General features: G+C 41.2%; 1 protein-coding gene across 5 annotated transcripts in view; it reads right to left on the reverse strand.

Moving 5' to 3' along the window:
• Positions 1–23,505, reverse strand: part of ADAM23 (ADAM metallopeptidase domain 23) — a 186,007-nt gene that overhangs the window by 2,294 nt on the left and 160,208 nt on the right. The window contains exons 25-26 of one of the 5 annotated variants that reach the window (XM_081796351.1): positions 11,758–11,820; positions 10,036–10,171 (exon numbers count right to left, since the gene is read on the reverse strand). The exons of 1 other annotated variant lie outside the window; for it this stretch is intronic. In XM_081796351.1, coding sequence (XP_081652477.1) covers positions 10,095–10,171; positions 11,758–11,820 — 140 coding nt within the window. In that variant the 3' untranslated portion in view covers positions 10,036–10,094. Of the gene's footprint in view, positions 1–10,035; positions 11,821–18,901; positions 18,993–22,880; positions 23,398–23,505 lie in introns of those variants that run through there. 3 more of the 5 variants (XM_060623188.3, XM_060623189.3, XM_060623191.3) reach the window with 3 other exon arrangements.

The following is a 23,505-nucleotide window of genomic DNA, read 5'->3' on the forward strand; positions in this document are numbered from 1 at the left end:
AGCCAAACGAAGGGAAAGTCAGACAAACAAAGAGATGATCTATGTTATAAAATATTTGTAATAGTCCACTAATATAAGTGATATGTGAAATGTGGATATATGAATTGTTTGCCTTTCCGGGTAACTCACTGGAAATGGTACAAACTTTGATAGTCAAAGGACTTCTTCCAGGGACATTCATCTGTAATTCATTCATCTCTAAAAAGCAAAAGGCTTTTTATTTTATATGGACAACTACCTACTCGGTATATATATCCTGAGAACAAAGCCAAAATGGACTGAATTGACTACATTTTCCTCCTTTCATCTGAGCGTTTGGTCTCATATAAATATTTGAGTACAAGGTCTTCTCAGAGTTTTTTTTTTTTAACTTTAATAAAGAAGAATTTATTTCTTCATTTCTAACCATAGCTAATGAAATGCGGCTCTGGGCAATACATCACCAGGAAGGGAGAGGTTATACAACTTTCTGAGAATTCACTGAACTACAGAGTCATGTTGATTACCTATAACCATGACTTTCTACTTGGATTGCCTTCTTTTATTTCCTTTGTTCAACTCACATTTCTCAAAATGCCCAACAAAATGTCTTCGGCACCTCCCCGCTTCTTTGTGTGGTATTGAGAATGTAATTTTGAGACTGAAGAAAAATTGACGGCTTAATTGTGTTCCACCTTATGCCATGCATCCGCATTTACATCATTGTGGCCCAGGGGCAGTATTTTTCTGTGGAGAGCCACCGCGTTGTTGATAAGAAACAACCACTCTGCTGATAAATCAATATCTGGCTTCTAATAAGTTTGGGAGTGTCATTCTCATCTCTCGTTCCTGGAATGCCAAATGCTCATAATTTCAGTTTTGGACTAAAGAAAGTGTAATTATGGTTACAGTAATGGAAGCAAAAGGATCTTTTTTAATCCATTCTTTTGCTATATGGAGATCCTGTCAAAAGTTTTTTCAAGGTTGGATATCCCAGTTTTCCTCAAAAAAATTAAATATATCCTAGTGAAGCTCCCAAGACTTGGGGGAGTTGAATACTCCCTTAATGGAAAGTCATTATTGATTTCAAGTTGGTTGGAATCATGGCTACCGCAGGAAGATTGGATTCACCCCTTCTTGCTACGTTCTGTCCTTGGGACCAACGGAATTCAGTTCCACTGCCGGCAGTATCTTTTAGCGCATAGCGCTGATTTCGTGGAAGTCATCTTCTTCCTCTGCTCCATTTATTCCATATTTTCGCCCAATCTCATCAGTTCTCTGTCTCCCTCACTCTCTTCCTTTCCCTTTCTGTAATATTTCTTCAAGAATTTGCCTCTAGTTTTATGGCTCAAATTATTACATCTATAGGTGGTACTCGAGTTAAATATTTCTTCCATCCTGACCCCTCCAAGATATTCTATATCTTCATTTCACTAACCTGCTGGACAACTTCACCTGATTTCCATCAAGCCCCTCGATGCCAACAGATCCAAAATGGAATACATCTTTGCCCCCTAATTCAGGATCTCCTCCAGGCTGCCCCCTTCATCCCAACTACCAGGTGTCAAGCCTGGACTTCATCTTTTACCCTTCTCTCTCTCTTCCTTCCCACAACCAGCTGCCAGCTTCTGTTGATCCTACCCGTGTGATCTGCCTCTTTCACTCTTTTTTTTTTTTTTTTTTTTTTTGCCTTTCCAGAGCCCGATGTCAATTCCTCATTACCTGGATCTGTGGTATGGGACTGGCATCCTAATCTGTCTGGATGGTACCTCCCAGCTCTCTGACCCACAATCCATCTTATATACTACTGCCAGACCGCTTCCCTTACCCTGATCGTCATAAACCTGCTTCCAACTGCTAGAGAATTAAGTCCACACACGACAGTTTAGAATCTACAACTTTATCCAGGGCTACAGGTCAATCCTCACTTCCTTCCTTTCTTCCTTATACTCTACGCTCTGATAAAACCCATAGCTGCAACTGTCCCAGATGGGATTCCCTGGGAAGCAGACTCTGGGCAGAGTAGGGACAAGCTGTCCACCAGGGAGGGAAGGGAATAGGACTGGGCAGAGGGAGATGAACTTCCTCGCGGGCCCCAAAAAGGAGGAGCTCTTGGAGCTGGCCTGGCCCTGAGAGTTGTCCTGAGTCAAGGTGGAGCCTTGATAACCCCACATTGGGGCCTTGATAACCCCATATTGATCCACCACTGGATGTGGGCTGCTTCAACAAGGGCAGTTTTCTTCAGTAGAGGCAAATCTCAAAAGGATGCACAGCTGATGCCCACCTTCTGGCACTACTCTCAGTAGACAGAGGAATAAATCCTTTATGCTCCCTTTATTCCTCACGTGGATCTCCTTCCTTCACTTCTGTAGCATTTTCCTCTTCTGATCCTCCATAGTTTAGCTGCATTTCCTTTACCTAGTGTGACACTTTCATCGTAAATGGTCATTCTTCTCCTATTTCTCAGCTCCTTTATTAAACCGTAATATCCTACAGGGCAACATCTGGGCATCATATTTCCTGACCCACCATAACTAGCCAAAGTGCCTTTATTAGAAGATTTTCATATTACTCATTGACTCAATGAAGTTCTTCATACAGGATTGCACATAGCATTTCTGTAACCTTTCAGTCATCAGTTTTATAATGGAAAACTGCTTCACTCATCAGAGGTAACAGAAAACTCCTGTCTCTTCTCTCACTTAACGTCCTGCAGATACTTCACGCTGGTTTACGTATTCCCTCCCTCTTAGGTGAAATGCCATAGGGCTGATTTTCAGGCTTTTCCTTCAGTCCTACTAGCCTCTCTCTCTCTCTCTCTCTCTCTCTCTCTCTCGTTGTACAAAAGGTTAACATTTACATTTAGAAATGGAAGATTCTACCATACAGATTCTCTGAACTTGGACACTCCCTGTCTCCCAGCGATGGCAGTTGAGTAGTGGTTCCAACAGTACTCCTTGTTGAACCAGCCCCCAGGGGTAGGCAGCAAGTGATTCTCTCCAAGGATCTACCACTAACATCCACCTGCTCATTTTCCTGTGTTATATGTGCTATATTCCATGTTCTCCTGGGTTCCGAAAAAGACCCAGAATTCAACTGCCCGTGTCCTGAGTCTGCCTTGTCACTTATAGAGCCCTCTTCGACATTGAGGTTTTTTTGTTTTTTTTTTTTTTTAACTGTAAAATGGGGATAAAGAGGGACAATAAAGCAATGTGGTTAGACCATGGACTCTGGAGCTTATAATACCTGCGGTTTCATTCCAGTTCCACCACTACCTGGAGCCGCCATCTTTGTGCATCCCCAGAAAGCAGTGGAAGGACCACGAAAGACTTCATGGAGAAGGCAACATTTGAAGTGACACTTGGGGAGGCACTGAAATTTGACCGGGGCTGTAAGAGAAGTCTTCCCAGCAGAAGAAACAGGCTGAGCTAAGGCCAAGAGATTAGAAAGTACTTCCTTGCCCTAATGATCTGATAGTCTCATGCTTTTTTGGAGCCAGTAGAACACAGAACATAGTACACAGGACACACACGTCTGAGCACACACACGTACACGAGAGGGGGACTGAAACACATCCTCAGAGAGACCCACTTGCTGCCTACTTTTGTGGGCTGCTTCCATAGCGGTGAGAGAAAACAAATGAAAGATTCAAGAAAGTAACAAAATAGTGATGGGAGGGGGGTTACATCTTGCTGACTAGATTATAGTTGTTTTGATTTTCTTTGAATTTTGTTTGTTTTCCAATTTTTCTGCAATAGACATGTAGCTTTTCGTAATTAATCAGAAACAACTCAAGTTGTTCCTTCCTGCTGAATGTTTCAGCATCTCTTTGCTCAAAAATCTTTTCCCTATTTCCCTGGATCCAGAAAATTACATAGGACCTCTGGATTAGCTGATTCATGCCTACATCCAATTGATTTTGAGAGTCAAAGACAGAAAGAAAGGCTGTCTTAAGAATCTAGTCGAGTACTTAAGCTTGCCAGGTCACAGACACTCATAATCAACCCCAGACCCTCTCTAACAGGTGGCAGACATGGCTTAGGATCCAGGAGTCACTAAGCCGCCTTAGTGAGCATTGAGACAAGGTCTCATTGAGCACTGAGGAATGAGCCCTGAGAAAAAGCCCATTTGCCAATGCAGGATTGGTTCATTGCTTACAAATGAACACATCTGAATAAGCTTGGCACACAAACCACCACCAAAAGGATGTACCTTCGGGCGGGCTGCTTTCAATGGCTGTGCCGCCATCCACACAAAACAACGGTAAGTCAGCATTGTAAGTGGGAACTCATGTGAACACCTGCATGATCCTTCAGTCAGAAACCTACAACACCGCCTGGGAGCAAGGCCATGTCTGTGTACTCACTGGGGCTGTCTGAAGATTTCAGGGGGCCATGTGTGAAAATGTCTTACTGATGTATGCTGAAGTTACATACTAGGGGCCAACAGGCTCAATCCTACACAAAGACAGGTTCTGGCTACATCACCTTGACCCACACAGTGCTTTTAAAATATGAATTGGCTGCACCATTTAAAAAATAGAAACAAACCTGGATTTCTGGCTCCAGTGAAAAAAATAAACGGAAGGGCCAAGGAAAGAACCAATTTTCCGTGTGGTGACAATTGACTGGAGCTGAGTAAAGACAGGCTAAGTGCTCTCTAGCCCAGCTCAGTTTCCCCAGCCCTCTGGTCTCCTATACTGCACTGTTCTGCTCATTGTGATAATTTGCCACCCTTGCTTGATAGCCATTTCACCTACATAGGAAAAGCTACTGCCTAGAGTCCATTCGCGATCTCTGTGGGAGTTACAATCGCCCCATAATGCTATGTCTGTTGCTGCAGACCAGAGGCATCTCTGATGTCATTTACAATCCACGTTACCTTTTTTGTGTCTTCACCATGAGACCTGGGCCTGAAGAAGCAAGGAGCTCTCCTGCAAGCTCATTTACCCCCTGAAGACTGGAAGCTATTTAAAGCTCCAAAGAGAGCTGAAGAACCCTTGATATACTCCTGATCATTCAGGACAAAGATTTTTGTTTCATTTTGTTTTATTTTGCTTTGCTTTGTTTTGCCTTGTTTTTGTAGGACCAATAGATTTACTCAGCTAATTTGGCTTTCAATGATCATCACAGTCGGATAAATGTTCTCATAAGGGCGGACTCTGTGGGGTCACAAGTGCAGTCTTTGCAGCCACACCAAGGCAAGTGTGTGCGGACGCAATCAGCTGGCAGAGGAGCATCGGCAGATCCCAGCAGGACAACTATTTTCAGGTAATGAGGGATCATGGCATTTGCTTTCTCTCCAGAAGTCACGTACGTGGCCAAGAACTTGTTTCAGTCAAGGAGCCAGACCTGCTGACAGGTTTCAGAAAAGCTCAAGGAATGGTGACCTTCTCTCCGAGGCATAACAGAGAGATAAACACCAACGTTAGTGGACTGGGAGTGCAATTGCACTTGGAAAATAATTGACCCTTCATTAATTGGAGGACTTCCTAATGATGCTTTAAAAGCATTTGTGGTTTTTATTCACCCCCTCGCTCCTGACTGAAATTAGTCAGGGATCTTTATGTGAAGAAAATATAGAAAGTCGACAACGATATATCGTCAACGTTAGTAAGTGATGGCCCCAAACAATTAAGACTGAGCCATGATGAGCACATCAGTGGGAAAACAGTTTAAAACTACAAGGTTCTGGGGCGCCTGGGTGGCTCAGTCGGTTGAGCATTTGACTTCGGCTCAGGTCATGATCTCACGGTTCATGAGTTCGAGCTCCGTATCAGGCTCACTTCTTTCAGCGTGGAGCCCACTGTGGATCCTCTCTCCCTCTCTTCTCTGCCCCTACCTCGCTCATGCTTTCTCTCTCAAAAATGAGTAAAACATTTTTTTAAAAATACAAGGTTCTGATGGAGAATCTTATAACAATCATCTTGCTGTAAGCTAAAAGAATTCAGATATCTGAAAGTTAGACTCAACATTACAGGTTGTTCTTCTTCAAGATATTGATGAGTGAACTTGCATCAAACCAAATGAGCCCTGGTTAACATAACAATAAATGATCATGGTACTAGGTCCAATGACACAGCTTTTTTCTCAAATGCCACCTCCTCTGTGAAGCCATTTTTGATCTCAAGGGCAGAGATAGAGTCTCTCTCCTCTCTTCTGAAGTGCCTAAGTAACTTATGTCTGCTAGGGCACTTATCACCTTGTTTTTACATGTGGCATCTGAGAGTGAGAGCTCATCACTGTGACCTTGAGACCTGGCACAATACTGTAGGATCTTTACAGATCAAGTGTTTGTGAAAGGTAGGAAGAAAAGAAGGAAGGAGAGAGGGAGGGGAGAAGACTGGAAGGAAATACAGACGCTTAGCGTTTCTTTAACCAAAGGTCTGAGCAGCTCTTCCTCTTGGTCTCGGCACATCGCTTCCCATATCGTGAGTGTGTTTCCCACTTAATTAGACTAGTGATCTCTCGTCATCTCTCAAGACAGTTCAAAACTCACTTCTTTCGGGAAGCCTTCCTGCATCCCTCTCCCGCCTGCCCCTCATCAGTTCTCCTTTCTCCCGTGCCTGAGTCTGTCACATTTATCATGTCTCTCTCTGCTGAACTGTGAGCAAGCTTAGACCAAGAATTTCCTTTTGTTCCTTCAATTTCTACAAGGAGTTCCGGGCCTAGAGGCTTAGTAAATACTTGTTGAATGAATGAATGAATGAATGAATGAATAGAAGGCCCTAACTCTTGCACATTAACCTAAAAGGTGCCCACTTTAAATTTCAAAAGCTATTTAAGAATTCCATTGTGAGCATATGGATTATCTACTTAATTATTCACATCAAAATTTTAACTCTAGGGCTGCTGTTCTGGTCTAGGGAGTTTCTGGTTTCAGGCCACCTTTCTTAGTCAGTTACCAAGGGAGCATGGGGTAGAACTCATTTCAATGTCAACTTCAAAAACAGAATGACTAAAAGGAAAACGTATAAAAAAAATCAGATAATTCTTTTACGTTTATTTACTTATTTTGAGAGAGAGAGAGAGACAGAAACATGATCAGGGGAAGGGCAGAGAGAGAGACTCCCAAGCAGGCTCCACACTGTCAGTGCAGAGCCCGATGTGGGGCTCAAAATCACGAACCGTGAGATCATGACCTGAGCCAAGATCAAGTGTCAGACGCTTAACCAACTGGGCCACGCTGGTGCCCCTATTCATGTTATTTTAAAGGGCTCCTATTTTATTACATAAAATGACATAGAAACCAACGAATTATGGTGAATGGATATAAAATTTCCATGAGATTATTTAGCTTAGGTAGAAGAGGCTCTTTGAAGGGGATCCTGAGTAAGATGGCTGTGAGGATAAGCCAATGATAGCTAGAAAAATAAACCAGGTTGAGGTTATGCAAGGGAGGCAGAAGTTTAAGTCATATTATTAAGCTTGAATTTTATCTGATAGGAGATGAAGAGACCCTACAAACTCATCAGAGGAACGATGTGTTCAGATCAGCTTCTTTCCATGTCAAGGTGATAGATGTAAGTAACATACCTGTGGCTGCTGAGGCCAACCCAAGGGATGGCAGTGAGGCTGGATGGAGGAGATACACTGAAAGATATTTATAAAGAAGGAATTGGTCGGGGCGCCTGGGTGGCTCAGTCGGTTGAGCGTACGACTTCAGCTCAGGTCACGATCTCGAGGTCTGTGAGTTCGAGCCCCGCATCGGGCTCTGGGCTGACCGCTCAGAGCCCGGAGCCTGTTTCAGATTCTGTGTCTCCCTCTCTCTCTGCCCCTCCCCCATTCATGCTCTGTCTCTCTCTTTCTCAAAAATAAATAAACGTTAAAAAAATTAAAAAAAAAAAAAGAAGGAATTGGTCATCAATTCCATGTGACGTGTGAGGAAATACTTTCTTCGAATGTTTTTGATAAAACGATTTCTATAATCAAATACTTCTATTTTCTTTATAGCTTGATTGTAAATTTGGGATCATGCCAAAAGTATTACTAGCCATCTCCTTTTAGACTCAGAAGAGAGACACTAAAGAAAACTAAATGATAACGTGATCCTAAGGTGGGTTTTTTTTTTTTTTTTTTGCCCCTGATTTATAAGAGGCAGAGCATTTCCAATAAAACCAATGAAACTGAATTCTAATCAGGGATGTATTTATCATTAATCAGAGATTTTATTTTGTTCCATTGACTGCTTAAATTTTCAGTGAGCCTTTGACTGAGAAACCCGTGCTAAAACTCTTGATATCAGGCACACGGCCATTTAATCAACAATACAAGATAACACAAAAGGGTTTAAGAAAAATAATGACAGTATAAAGCTACAACATTCTATGTTAACAAAAATTTTAATACACACTTGTCTAAAAGATGCAGTGACTACTGAATCTCCATTCATAGGCAGCCAACAAGATTATGAATGAATTTATTAACTTCCAACAAAACTTCAGGTTGTACACTTAAAAAATTACAAACCATTTAAAAACGAAAATTAACAACGGAAGCAACAATGACTCTAAAATCTGATGGGATGACTTTAAAGAAAGGTTCAAGTATTGTTTGTAAAGTTCTTCAGACACTATAGTCTTTGAAAAGTTTGTGCATTTCCCATCTTTGCATAGTGAAAACAAAAACGGAAACAAAAAACACGCATACCACTTGGTAAAACTCCACAGCTCCACGTGATTCGTGTTTCATAACATGCACCTATGGGTACTGCTCATTTATCTAATAGGAGTAGCACTAATTCAGTGGGCTCATGCAGTATCCCAGTGAGCAATGAAGTTAGCGCACACCTCCTCATCCAGGTGTCATTGATTAACGCAGCAAAGAATAGCAGGTGGAATGGGAACTTGCCATCACTTAACACTAACTCTTGTTGGGTAACATTACGACGGTGATAACGCTTGTGCTTTGAGCTCAAATTAATAAAAAAGGACTATTCTCACCACAAAAAAAAAAAAAAATCAGCAAACGAATGGCATGTGCAAGAGAAAAGACAGCAAAGAGTCTGAAACGACATAACCGAATGCCACCAAAAACGATTATAATCCATTGTTTACGATTGGGATGGTTGCATTCTCTTTCATATTCATACACACATGGCTTAAAGCTTGTGTATTTTACATATACACACAGATAATTTAACATTGGAACATAGGTTTGGTTACCTATGAAACTGCCAGTGTGACAAAAAGTTACACTGACATTTGCCATTATGTACATAATATTTGGGGACCACTGTGGTCTGATTTAAAACGTAACATCGCACACTTACAATGTTGTTTGTGAAATGCTCAAAAGTTAATAGTAGAGATTCAACCTGTTTTGTAACCACCATGGTTTTGTTTCCGTTAAGTCACCATGGCGCCTCTGGAAGAGCAGTGAAATGTGCATGGTGTGCTTGGTAGCAGCTTGGAATCCACTAGTGGGTGGGATCCAGCGACAGACAGACAGAAACAGTGCAGCGACAGGAAGAGATGCCAAGTAATCTGAGTTTCCTCTGGGCTGAAAGAGCCATCGCCACTAGGTGGAGGGATACAGCCTGTGTCTTATGAAGCCGAGATAAGGCTGATAAATCTTGTAGATAGCCCTGTTATTACAATATAAACAGATAGCTAGTTCTAGAGAAAGACCGCAGACCCGGGTAGCACCTAGTACTCAGAAAGCAGTAACAGGATTCAGATGTTAGGCTGTGATCCACTGTAGCATACAGAAATTAAGGTTTCTGCTCTATGATTGTGAGACTTCCACAATTAAATGTATCTGGGGAAAAAAAAACCTCACTGTTTCAAGCAGATTTTTAGGACAAGAGTCCTAAAGCCTCTCCAAAGTCAAAGCAAAAGTTGTGAGACTGGTGTCATGAATCTTGCTGAAAAGGGACTTAAAGCTAACTCTAGCAACTCACTGGGTTGTCACGAAGCAAACAGTACAACTGCGTGTCCTGTTCCTGAAAAGGGGACGTTAGGGAAGAGCGGGCTCTTTGGGGGCCGTCAGGAAAGCTTGTCTCTAGATGGATGCTGACTGAAGGAATCACGTACAAGTTTTTATATTCAAAACAAAGTCAGGACCAAATTTCTTTATTGATGTATATACTTAACACTTGAACGGAAGCTGTCTCGATCATAAATGGAAGAAGTCAGTGCAAATGAAGGAAACTCGAAGGGACTTGGGAACCCAGATTACATCCGCACGTCTGCCTGGAGGCAAAAGAACACCATGAGCTTGTGAATAGTAGAATCCCATCATAATCCAGAACATTCCACAGACCAGGAACACACCATGGGCCCAACAAGATTTGCTGAAAACACAACACACAGACTTAAAGCCTATGATAGCAGTGCTCCCAAGAAGGTAATTGCTGCTTCTGTGTCCGTTCCCAGTTTCACAGTGGGGTTCTACCATATATATTTCGAGGCAGGAAAATGAAGCATGAATGAGATACTGACAGTAATAGATACGAATAAAATGGAAAGCTTAATTTTTCCCCCAAGTTTTTAACGCTTAAAAATTGTTATTTAATTTAAGGCTTTAAGTTTATCCTTCTTTCACATTAAAGACAGGGAAAGAAAATTGTCAAAACAAAAAACAAAAATCATGAGCTTGGCACTTCTGTGATTAATTTGAGAGGACGTCTACTTTCTTACATTATGTACATACGTTTATAACGACATCAAAAAGTTTTAGACTTGTCAGTACATATATTTGCATTTACATAATTTGTGTATTTTTAATAAGGGTTATTTAGTTGTTTGTGTCCCCCCACCCTTTTGCTTATGTTTAGTTTCAAGCATTTCATTTCACTCAAAGCATTTCATTTGTAAATTGTACCTGTCTTGCGCCCAAACTCCCTTCGTCTGTGGCTATGTCTGTCTTTGTTAAACAAGCCCCCAAATCACTGAACAACGTGTTGGTCTTGTGACGAGAGAAGAGAGAGAGAAAACAGAGAAAAGAACCCAAAAGATGGGGAGCAAACAATAAACTCAAATCTACAGAGAACCTTTACAAGAAAAATATTTCAGTACAGACAAGTGAAAATGATGTGTCAAAATCTCTTATTTCCATATTTACACTTATAAAAGGACTATACAGTAGCATCATTGTTCAAGTCCCAGCTCCCATTGGCAAAGGATGCTCGGTCCAGGAGAACAGACAACGGGGAAGTAAATCAACAAGAGCAGGGGTCCGGAGTCCTTCGTGGCCTGGTCTAGGCTAGGGATGGAGGGCCAGGCAGCCTCCACGTGTTTGCCTTTCATCTTCACCTTAGGAATTCAGTTGCAGGTTTGGCTGTGGGTTGGCTTGCTAGCTGCTTGTTGTATATATGCCATGCAGATTTGACCCTTTCGGAAATGAGATCTTTATGCCACCGGAGTGTGTCATCGGTAGGAAAGGGAAAAAAAATCATGCCAACTCATTTAGAAGATATTAAGTGCCGGCAGGCTGAGGAAAGAAAAAAATCATTTGCTATTTCTTTAACGGTTCTTTTATTGCACTTCATTTTTGTTATTGTTCCTTCTTCCTTTAGTTAGAAAAAAAAAAAAAAGATTCTGTGAAATAGTTCTTTTTTATAACATTGTCTTTTATCCCCTTTTATTGACCGGCGGTGAGAGGGGTTCTTTGAAATTATTTCCCAAAAGGACAGTTTCTTTTTACCCCCGTCCCTGTCCCCCAGCTTCGGTTCTGTGGTCATTACCACCCAGCGTTCTTGTTTACAGACTTAACAGTTCCGGAAAGGGTGCTGTGAGTTTGTCACGCCCAGAACCCAACAGTGCGAGGCACCGCTCACCCGGTGCCGCAGAGTCAGATGGGGCCTTGCTGAGTGGGATCGAACCTCCTCTTCTTGACATTTCTTCCAGAGACGCAGGCGGAGAGAGAAAAATCCACAATATTAATCAGATCATGGCGAGAGGAGGGTGATGATAATGACAACCACGCTAGTTCCAGAGCAAAGTAATCAACTCACACGGAGGCAGATTTCCAAAAATAACTTGAAACACAGAACAGCTCACACTTTCGAATGTCTTTACATCTCCACTAGAGTATATCCATTTGTAAAGACCAAAAGCGGCTTCGAGTTGTTCATTTTAAATCACTGGAAGCCTCCGCAGCCCAATTTGTCTCTTATTTCAGAAGTAAATGATCTGACTAATTTTAACTAGATGAACATTACAGAGAGGGCTCTTCCTACATTGTAGGGAGCTCTTAGGGGAACTACGCACAACTCCGAAGGGCTTCGAGCTGCTTCCTTCCAGGACTTGAGAGTTCTGTGTCAGCGGATCGGCCTTTGCCAAGACGGCAAGGAGCCTTGTTCTACCTTGCTGCCTTGGGTGTGTGAGCTCTTACCCCACCGTGGAACAAGCATTTTTCATATCTACAGAGTTGAAAACCAGAGTGCACAGTAAGACGGTACACTCAAAGGAGAATGGACACGGGCTTGGGTTAGTTAAGCGAATGTAGCAGTTAAGCTCGGTGGAAATAAGCAAGTTAAAATGCCTTGCTCTCAGTGTCCAGTCTCCTAAAAAGTGGTTCCTGTTGTTTAAAAAGAGAAGAGAAAAGAACCAGCAAGACACTACAAGGCAACAACAACAGTTGGTTGCAACCTCCCCATGGTCTGGCTTCATGTGGGGCATCAAGCAAGGGGGCTCATGCATTTAGTGTGTGCGCTGGGCAGGTGCAATGCTGTTGCCACCACGGCGTCATGCAAAACTGGAGAGCGAGGGGTCCCCGAGCCCCCTCTCGCCCCTGCCCACTCGGGGCCGGCTGAACACCCTTCCAGCCCTCCGTGCCGAAAAATGACAGCGTGTTCCTCCTCCCCCGCACGTCATTCAAAATTAAAACAATACCAAAGCTCAAAATATGTATAAAGGCATCCTGCAAAGTGCTCATTTCTCCCAGATGGCCACTTTGACGCTTCTCTTTTGAAATAGCAAAAATAAAAAAATCTTGAAAGAAAACCTCCCTTTTCTTTTAAAAGTTTTCATTAAAATGTCTTCATTAATGGCCTAAGCCTGTGGTTTGTTGGCCTAGCAGGTAATCCATTGCTGCAAACTCTATTTGCAACAGTGCTACTTCCTTTCTTCCCTATTCCCCACCACCTCCAAGAACCTTCTCTTGTGTCAGTATTTTCTAAAGCAGCCATTGCTGCTGCTTTGAGACCAAACGGGATGTCCCCCTTAATGCATCTGGCACTGAGCTCGTTCGCTTCAGAGCACAGGATCTGCGCCTACTACCCACACACTCACAGCTCTTAAAGGTAGATGTGTAAAGATCAACTCTACCCATGAGTCAGGTGGGGAAAAACAAAGATTGCTTGACCTTGCCAAATGACCCTGAAAGACCAGGGGTTCCGGCCAATTTAGCTCTGTATTGCTGGAATTGAAGAGAAACGTGAAACTAACATCCCCTCAATTAAAACGAATGTAGAGGAAAGATCAAGGGAGCTAGTGCTGCGCATGCAAATGACTACATTGCTCACATCTAAATTCCCTTATTCAAATTCAGGGAATGGCAGATAAGTAGCCATGTCCAAGGTCTTAAATGCAATCCAGTTCGTTTTTAAGTGGAGATACGAAATTCCATTTCAGCCTGGCATACCGTCAACCCCCAGTGCCCAAAAGATCGTGCTCCTTTGAAGTCAGCGTTTGAAACTTAGATTATATTATTTTAAAGAAAATATATTCTACAGGATGAATGGTTTCCCAGGTCAGACCAAGAAGCCAAATCATCCTGTAGAACCATTATTTCTATGGGAAAATGGACTCTGAATACCAACAGGGCACTATATCTCCTCCACAGATCCCCCAGCAGGAGGAAGGCAGGGCCCGGTGATGACGGCAGAGAGGGACCCTCCTGTGGCAGGCTGACCGTGAGGGCTCCTCATGTATAAATTGCAAAGCTACCATGGTGAGTCGTGAGAACTCACCGTGTATTGAGAACTGCCTGTCCTGAATTTTCTATATGAAAAAAGTCTTTTTGCTCATTTCTAATACGAGAGCACAACCATCATGGGTGGATGTTTGCTGTCTTCCTTCCACAGCTGTTTCATCTGAATTCCTTCTGCTCACTAGGACTGGAAAAGCAACGCATGTTCTCATCATAACCCGTACGGTATTTCTGGATCGTTATAAAATGTGAGCATAATCCATAAACCTTGCACTGACCCAGCTTTCACCAATCTTTCCGACATGTGAAAAGCCTACACTTTTGTCTACAATATACATTATACACATATATATTTATACAAAATTAGAACAGTGCTCTTCAGGTAACAATACCCTGAAGGTTTGTGAAGGCTTTAGTTCTTTCAGGGCTATATATTTACCCACTGCTATCGCCTTCTTCTCTTTCCACAATGGGTCATCACCACTCACCGAGAACCCTCCCCTCAACCCCTCCTAGGCCACCTTTGACTGAGCTCACTTCCCCAGGGGGCTGAGGCAGGAAGCTGACCTGGTTCTTCCGGGCCAGCCTGCTAGGTCTCAATGAGAAAGTGCCTAACCCAAGAGTTGCAGGAATTAAGGGAATTAGGCTCCTTATTCCCCACTGGGATATGGTAGTGGAATTCAGAGAAGCCGAAGTCTCGTTATCCTCATGGAAAGACTAGCTAAAATTGATTCCATTTCCTAATTCTATAAAAATCAAAATAAAAAGGCATTTACCCTTTTGAGAAACTATAATTGGCAATGTTAAATTCCTTTCAAATTTCATCCAACTTGACATTCAAACAATTCAACTTTCCTTGTGATAAACCCAGATGTGATCCTTTACATGTCAGTTACATGATTACCTTCCTTTAACCTTTTCTTTAGTATGTCCTACGAAACGGGACACAGGCCAAACAGAAGTGCTTAAAATCAGCCCACATCAGGCTCCGTAAGAACTTGTAACCCAAGTAACTATTCATAGAGAGAAAATCACAATTGATTGTTATACAGACTTACTGAAGTAACTAACACTTTTAAGGTCAAGAGCAGCTCTGCCAGGCCAGTATGACCACTACTGCCACTGAATCGTACCGAGGGAGCAAGCAGTGGGGTGGTGGGGCGTGGTAACCGGGCTCTACAGTCTGAGGCATGGCAAGATGGTTGCAAGAGCTCAGTACTAATCCTCAAATCATGTCACTGTTACCTTCAAGTTGTTTTCCTACTATCACCTAGAATTTCTCTTCCTGACCACCATCGCCTAGAGTGATCACATACTTCATACGCAAGGTAAACGACTGTATTGCTCACATCTAAATTTCTGTATTCGAATTTAGGGGATGTCAAATAAAAAGCCACGTCCAGGGTGGTTAAGAGCAATTCTGGTCATTTTTAAACGGAAACAGGAAATCCTCTTTTCATAGATTTGTTATCTTTCCTAAGATTTAGAGAAGAGGGTACTAAAATGATTCTTCATCTACTTGATTTTTCTAATGTCAAGTAAAAGCAACAGCCCTAATAATCTAATCCAGCAGCATTACTATTCAAAACTGAACAGCGGCTGTGAGTTTTCATTAGTCAACCAGGACCAAGGTTGGCAGTACTCTGCGGCACAGTCCATAGCTTTATTCTGCATGTGTAGGTGATGGAGAAGAAAAGGAACATGGGGGTGGGAGGGATGTAAATAAATGCAGATATGGGGGTAAAGTGGGACAAACTGGTGTGCCAAAAACCTATCTTCATCTTTCACAGGATTTCTTACAGACAATTTCTAACACCCCATAGACTGGGAATCCATAAACTAAGTCACCTTTAGTATCCTCATACTTCTGGAGGATGAAGATGAACTGAAGTTGCTAAGGTATACCTACCACAATACCCCATATATCAGAATACGTTAAATAAAATAACCTACCAGATAAGGCATTTTTTGTTCTTCTCAGGAGTTCTACAGCTTTGCTTATGGAAGTCTTGCTTGCATTAAGCAAAACTTGCAGACTCTTATTATTCTGCTAAAAAGACGTCATCTAAGCTTATATTATTTTTTATCACAATTATCTTAACAAAATTTCATTATCACATATTCACACAAAGGTGCACACATTCACACATGCATGCACACTCACATATACTCATGCTTTTTACCACCTATTTCAGAGGAAATATGGTTTAGGACAAAAGCTATAAAGAAGGGCAGAGAATGTCAGGGATCAGAGCAGAGCTATTTTCTCATTTGTATTTGAACAGGTCATGTGCGGTATGACACTTCTTCCACACTGAAATTACTCACAGTGTTATGCCTCAAGAAATGTGACTTTGGGAAAAAGCAACACTTCCCCTGAGCAATTACCATGTTTTCCTTTAATCTAAAAGTTCATGTAGCCTCAAATTCTCAGGCTACTTTGCCACTTGCTTTGCTTTTCTCTTCTAGTAAAATGTAATTCAGGAAGGATTTCCAATAAAAGTATTCAGAGCAATCTCCTTTACAAACTATTTTCAACGTCTGATTCTAAATGACCCTCTTTTGTATTTACATTGAACTCAACAGGAAACTCAAATAACTCGGTTCATTTAGCAAATAACTTCTAGACTAATAATCTCCAAAACTGCCCAAGTGGTGGGAAAACCTAAACTGTATCATTTGGCACCCAAAGCTTTCTCTTGCAAAGTAGAAGTAGTTCTTTAATGTTTAATATAAACCACATGGCTGCTCTTAAAATCTAAAGCAAATTCAGATCCTCATATAGTGGCCAACAATCATCATGAAGAACAGTGGTGTCTCCAGGTTTAAACTACTAACATTCAAGCATTCTTCTGTCTTCAGTTTTTCCTGTGTTTTAGGGCATAAAGATACTTCATATGATTGTGTGTGTGCCTTCCTACAACGCTTTCCTTTAAAGTAATTCTTAGGCTCATAGGGCACGGTAAGGGGCGTTGGCTTAGCGCATCAGTGCGCATGTCTGCACAGCGGTCCCCTCTCGGCCCTTGGGAGAGGCTGTTTCTCACCTCACTAAGTGTCCCTCTCCCCTTCCTCTTCTCTGTTCCTCCGATGAGTAGACATCTCTCTCAGATATAAGTCATCTGTACAGGGCCTAATCCACTTATATACACAGTGATAAAGGCTTTTCCATTTTCCCCCAAAGAAACATGCAATTCAAGCTGTGCGCTAGGCCAGGCCACTGTTTTGAGGTCCTGCTACAGAATAGTGCTCTTGTCTCCAAAGGCTGAGATAGTAAATTTGGCATTGCATGTGGCTGGACGTCAGAGATGCATAGGACTATTTTCCAGTCCTTTGAAACCAAGGCTTCCTGATGCCAAAAGGCAGAAGCTTGGGCACGAGCCAAATTTATTTTTCTTAAAGCATATTTATGAAAAATTTCAAGGAAGTATTTTAAAATAATAACAGATCATGGGACTACTATCATGTGCAATGACTTTTTTACAGTAATATAGCACGAAGAAAAATTGTTGCTTGAATTAGGCCAGCCTAAACAAAACAAAACATATATATAATATATATAACATATATATAATATATAATATATAATATATATATATATATATATATATATATATATATATATATGTTTCAGGAGAGTGCCATATATTAGGGACCATGAGTGACTCATTATCTGGGCAATGTCTTGTTAATACCATGATGAGAAATTCCAATGTGAGTTGTCCATTTTGTGTGTGTTTTTGAAAACACGATGATGCCAAAACTACTATTTCATCAAACAAGTTCAAGTTTACAAATATCTCTGTAGAAACGAAGTACCATTTGATAACAACTTTCCAAGTTCAAGCTACTCAAAAACTTGTAGGCTTACTCATTAAATCTAATATGGTAACAAAATTATCAGAAAATGTTGAATTTATTTAGATCATCATGTAGTTTGTTTTTCTTCCATAATCAGTTTCTAATAACATTTTACCTGGTTTCAATATTTTGAATTCAGGATTCAAAATATTAAATAGAATCAAGTTCATAATTAATGCAATTATTCAGAGAATTCAAGTAAAAAGCTTCCTCTATTGAGTAACCAGATGGAGGCAAAGTGGGTTTTGAATTTAGGTAATGGTCTTATTTCCCACTTAAATTTGTTTCTGTAGATCTGGTTGGGACTTAATTTATCAGAGGGAATATTTGGCATAGGAAGTCTTATCTACAAATCATAATAATCAAGCCACCACAGCCCGAAGAAAAGATATACAAAGCAATTATCCAATGAACCTGAACTATGGAAACATCAAAACTTGATAAACTAGGTTTACAAATTTTGGTCATAATGAAGGTTTATTTGTGAATATCTGCCATGTCTATTTAAACTAACGTAGTTCAGTGATCAATGCACAATCCAATGACTAAATGACTAAAAGTCACTATGGAAACAGGCCAGTTAATTTGCAGTTAATTAGAAAATATTTAAGTATCACAGAGCCACAGATTTCAAATTCCAATGTGAAACCAATGCAGATGGTTAGGGAATTAATACTTTTTTTAATCTGATTTTTATAAAATCACAAAGCTTTTCAAATCACAAAGCTACACATAATGTGTTACGTGTGGAAAATATCGAACAAAGAGTTACTTAGGTTGTGAAAAATTCAAAACGTCAATGGAATATAAATGAGTTTTAAACACACAAAGGATTCATATCCCCTTATTTCCAACTGCAAAGTGTCCTGATTATCGTGTATAAAAAACGTTATCTCAGAATGCTTGCTCCTAAAAGCTGGAATGGCTTCTACTGAAGAACCTCTACTTTGTTCTCCTCAAACTTGCGCATGTGAATTCCTTCTACATTTCAAGTTTTCCCACTAGCCTGAAGATGACGTTTGAGGTTTCCACGTTTCTTCTTTTCTAGCCCATTTCTGAATAAAAATATTCATTTTTAACAGTTTACTGCTAAAACTTGAAATCTTGTAGCAGGAACTCAAAACCTGGTTATGTAAGCAGAAAAGAGAAATGCCAGAGCCACTGAGGAGAAGACATGCGGCGTTGCTTACTTAAATCCCCATCCTGTGCCCCCAAGGACAATAGCTGCTACCAGGATGGCACCAGCGATGGAGCCTATTATGAGATTGGTGGCACTAGGACCTGTGACAAAGGATCATGGGAAGAAAGTCATATGAGCCATCTACTGTCGTCACCACAAGGGAAAGGCAGTTACGCGGTTTTTCGGAAGTAAATACCCTGCATAAAAAATTGCTAAACGCTTAAATCGCCTTGATTGACTTAGTGTAATCGCACTTCTGATGCGAGGGAGAGCTACTGCTTGGACACGAATGCCTCTGAATCTAAAGCTTCTGCACCGCTGACAGTTAAGTTCCGTTCAATTCACCTTCCACAGAATTTGAAGCAAATGTGCCCCAACTGCCAGCGTCACCAGTCTTTCTTCTCCTCCTCTTTCCCAGTATCATGAATCAAGCAAGCAAAAGAGCACATAAAGAACATGGATGCATTAGAATTAGCTCAATCTTACTGGCAAATCATGGCAGGAAAAGAAGGGAAAATATTCTAATAAAGTGCTCTTTCAAGCAGCACCCAAAGTTGTCGGAATGCTACGGTTTGTTTTTTTAGCCCCCACTTGGAAACAATTTCGAAGTCAGAAGGAGGTGAGGCCTGGGTGACTTAGTTGGTCAAGTGTCTGACTTCCGCTCAGGTCCTGACCTCGCGGTTCACTACGTCGCCGTTCCTGAGTTCGAGCCCCGTGTGGGACTCTGTGCTGACAGCTCAGAGCCTGGAGCCTGCTTCAGATTCTGTCTTCCTCCCTCTCTGCCCCTCCCCCAAAGTCTCTGACTTTGTCTCTCTTTCAAAAATAAATAAACATTAAAAAATAAAATGTCAGAAGGAGGTTACTAATAAAGATCTGACTTGAAAGCCTTGTGCTCAGAGAGGCATTTCTTCACTGTAAGGATCTATACAGTGTTTAAACAACAACTTGCGATTCCAAAGGCAAGATAGGGAGGAAGCGTAAAACTCATCCGGGTAATTCTGTAGAAATGGAAAAAAGATTCTGCCGGCTCAACTGAGACTATCTTTCAAGTTCCCATTTGAAATTCGAGGCCTGGAGATAGAGTTTAAAAAGGGAGTAGAAAGGACAGCAAGAAAGAAAATACAAAGTGGGGTTTCCATCAACTGAGTAAGAAAGACTTAACGCATATGACAGCACATCCTTTCCACTCACGGGGGGAAACACCTTAGCTCACGATTTTTAAATGTAAGCAACGTTAACTAGCACAGGAATTATTCTGCACCTCACATCCTTCCGGATGCTAACAGGTAGAGTGCCCCCAACAACAAAATACTTCTGATCGTAACTGAATATCCCGTTTCAGAAGTCATAAGGCCAATTTTGCTATTTCCCCTGAAATCCTTGACTTTGTGTATATGTTCATTTCTGCATAAAAACAAAATTCTCTTTTCTGCTCACATCAGTGCCCTCAACTGTGCACACAAACAGATGCCACTTTTAGCAGCACTAAAATCGTGTGTGTTGTATGTTTTTACTCAGAGACCACTCAGGGTTTGTGAGGGTGAGTGGAAAGGTGGGAGACAGCTGCAGCGGGGGGTCTCAGGGATGCGGTCTCTTCGGGCGCATGGGCTCGTGACTCATTCTCAGGACTAACCACTGAGGTTCTACAGAACCCAAATCTCAGTGGCCTTCCGAAATGCACAAATAAGAATAAAGAGTAATATGACAGCAATCAAAGCAGGTTAGTTACTCTATACTGAGCACTTACTGTGTACCAGGTGAGGGTCTAACCATGTGACAAACATCTCACTGGATCCTCACAAAAACCATACGAGGTAAGAATTATGACTATCCCTGTTTATTAGATGAAGAAACAGTGGCTTCTAGAATGTAGTGACAGAGGCAAGATTTGAACACAGATGTGTCTGACTCGAAAGCTTATGCTATAAATCAAGGGTCAGCAAACTGTAACCCACTGGCCAAATCTGGCTCCACTTACTGGTTTGCAAAAAAATTTTGTTGGAATACAGCCACGCTAATTCATTTTCATGTGGTTTACAGTTTCTTTCGTGCTAAGACAGCAGAGTCACAAGGCTGTGACAAACATCCTGTGGCCTGCAAAGTCAAAACTATTTACCTTCTGGCCCTTTACAGAAAGTTTGCTAACCCCTGCTCTAATGCAACAGTCCACTTATATGCATTTCCTCCCCACATTTTAACAAGGAAACATATTTTGAAATAAACATTTAGAAAATATTTATATTTCCATGTACCTTAGGCTTTAGACATGATTTGTACTTTACTAGCTCAGAAGACAGGTTGGGATTAGAATCAATAGATAATTCATGACAAATGAGTCCTGATTTACAATTATAAACTAAGGTGTAGAAATTACCCCCTGCCCCCCGCTACCAAAAACCCAAACAAACAAAAACCTTCTAAACCTTCTATTCACGGAATCCTTAGTGATTAAATGAACATTACACTATTAGCTAAGCCAGGAGGTGTTAAAACAATGTATACTGTACTATCATGAATTTTTTTAAAAAACTGTATGATTTAGCAATTATGACAAAATTTAGAATTTGAAGGAAAACAATCAGTAAACTAATAAACAAAAAATAGTGCATAAGCCAAGAATGATAAATAACAAATCTATTTTTAGAAAAAATAATACACTTTTACAGACTTACCTGTCACAACCAGAAATAGCCACAAACCAACAAGACTGGAAGGGATGATGAAAACAGACACTGGTCACAAGGACTATGCTTTACAACAAATGCCTTGGGAGTTGCCTAGCTCTAAGACTCAAAGGGAAAGTTATTAAAATTCATCCCTTAGTTGGTACTTTGCAGCACATCACAATTATGGTCAATAAATAATCTAAAACCACACTTGGGATGATTTTTTCAAAAACTACCTTTCTTCAAGGAGGAATTTCACATATATGTATGTATAGAATTTCCCCTGGAAAAGGAATGTTACTTCTATAGGTAATCCAGTCAGCAGATCTAAGGTGAAATTTTACAAGGCAAAGTTTTTGTTTTCTCTAAATGTTACCTCTGCTCTAAAACTTTATATTCTAATAGGTAAAGAGAAACAAAATATCTTTTCCAGTCTTTCTAGCTGCCCTGGGTTAACTAGTTCACAGTCTGTAGCCATGGGAGGTGAGTTGGCAGGTGTAAATCTAGTCAAAGTCCTTCAAACCAGGGGAGAGAAGGTTCGGGTAATCTTCCACACAGAGTGGGAACTACAGGCCTGCTTTCCTTGTACTATTTCGGTGTCTGGGTCTCCCAGTACTGGTATGGAAGGGCATCTGTGGGCCACAATCACTGGGACTAAGGAAGAATGCGTGTTACACGATCAACGTGCCCATGGTTTGGACAGGTTGAGTACAGGCTATCTGGTGGTTCCTTAAGGTACCAGTAATTCATCCGGGGCCACTGTGAAGTGTCACCCATCCCCGTGAACACAAAGACAGCATGGGAAAGGGTATTTCTGTCATTTGTAAATGTTCTTCCTGTAATTGGCGGGGGGGGGGGGGGGGGGAATCACGAAAACCTTTTAGTCTACAGATCAGCAACTTCATGAAAATAATATCCCATGGAGAACTGACAGCTATTCTGAGGCTTGGATCAAGTACACAGCAACCTTAATAGAGGTACCAGAAGACCTGTATTTCTGTGAAAGATCAACACGGGCCAGGGACACACAATTTATTTGTGCACTGGCTATTTTTAAGACAAAGCCACCAGATAATCTGCAACTACTCTCCTTAAGGTTTTGCCGGTTTGGATAAATATCTTTTTCTTCTTCAAACTCTTTGGTCCCACACAGTTATGGAAGCATCTAATTTGAATTATCAATCTATTTTATATTTTAAAAATGAAGGCAATATACTAAGTATCTTCTTTAAAAAGTTAAGCCAAAGCTTCCCATATCACTTTAAATACATGGAGGGAATATTAGTGACTATCACTCAAATTATCTTCAAAAGAAGCTACAACTATTAATAATTCCCAGCTGTAAACGTGGATTTATTCGGTGAAGATTGCATTCATTTCAAGAATACTAATAAAACACTCACATAAAAGCATTTTTTGTCAATAAAAAATAATGACAATAAAAGGTCTGTCTCTTAAAATTACTTTTATAAGTAGAAGAACAATGGAAGCTTTTGGACCATCGTCTCAATTGTGAAGACATCATAAGCACCCCAATATTATTTTATGCCCCACATTGTTCCAGACAGGAGAAGGTTCTTCACTGCACGAGGAAACCACACGACACAGACACATCCAAATAACACCACAAGGTGCACTTGCAAGGGGAACACGTCAACGAGACAACACGCGGTGGGGATTAGGTACCAGCAGTCAGTTCACACACCGGGAACCAAACAGAAACACTCCGAGACTCACAAAGATGCTTACTCTATTCCCCACCCTGTGCCTCCAAAAATCACCCCCAGGGCCAGAATGGTGCCTGCCACAGCACCTATTAGCCTGCTTGTGGTCATGTGCACTGTGTGGAGGGAAAACGGAGATGGTTTTAACAAAGGAAACGAATCACACACTGATTGCGCTAACACACAACATAATCTATTCAGGAAATGCTTTGAAAGTCAGTTAA

The sequence above is a fragment of the Panthera onca genome, chromosome C1 (genome assembly GCF_046562875.1).
Source record: "Panthera onca isolate mPanOnc1 chromosome C1, mPanOnc1 haplotype 2, whole genome shotgun sequence".
Taxonomy (NCBI): Eukaryota; Metazoa; Chordata; class Mammalia; order Carnivora; family Felidae; genus Panthera; species Panthera onca.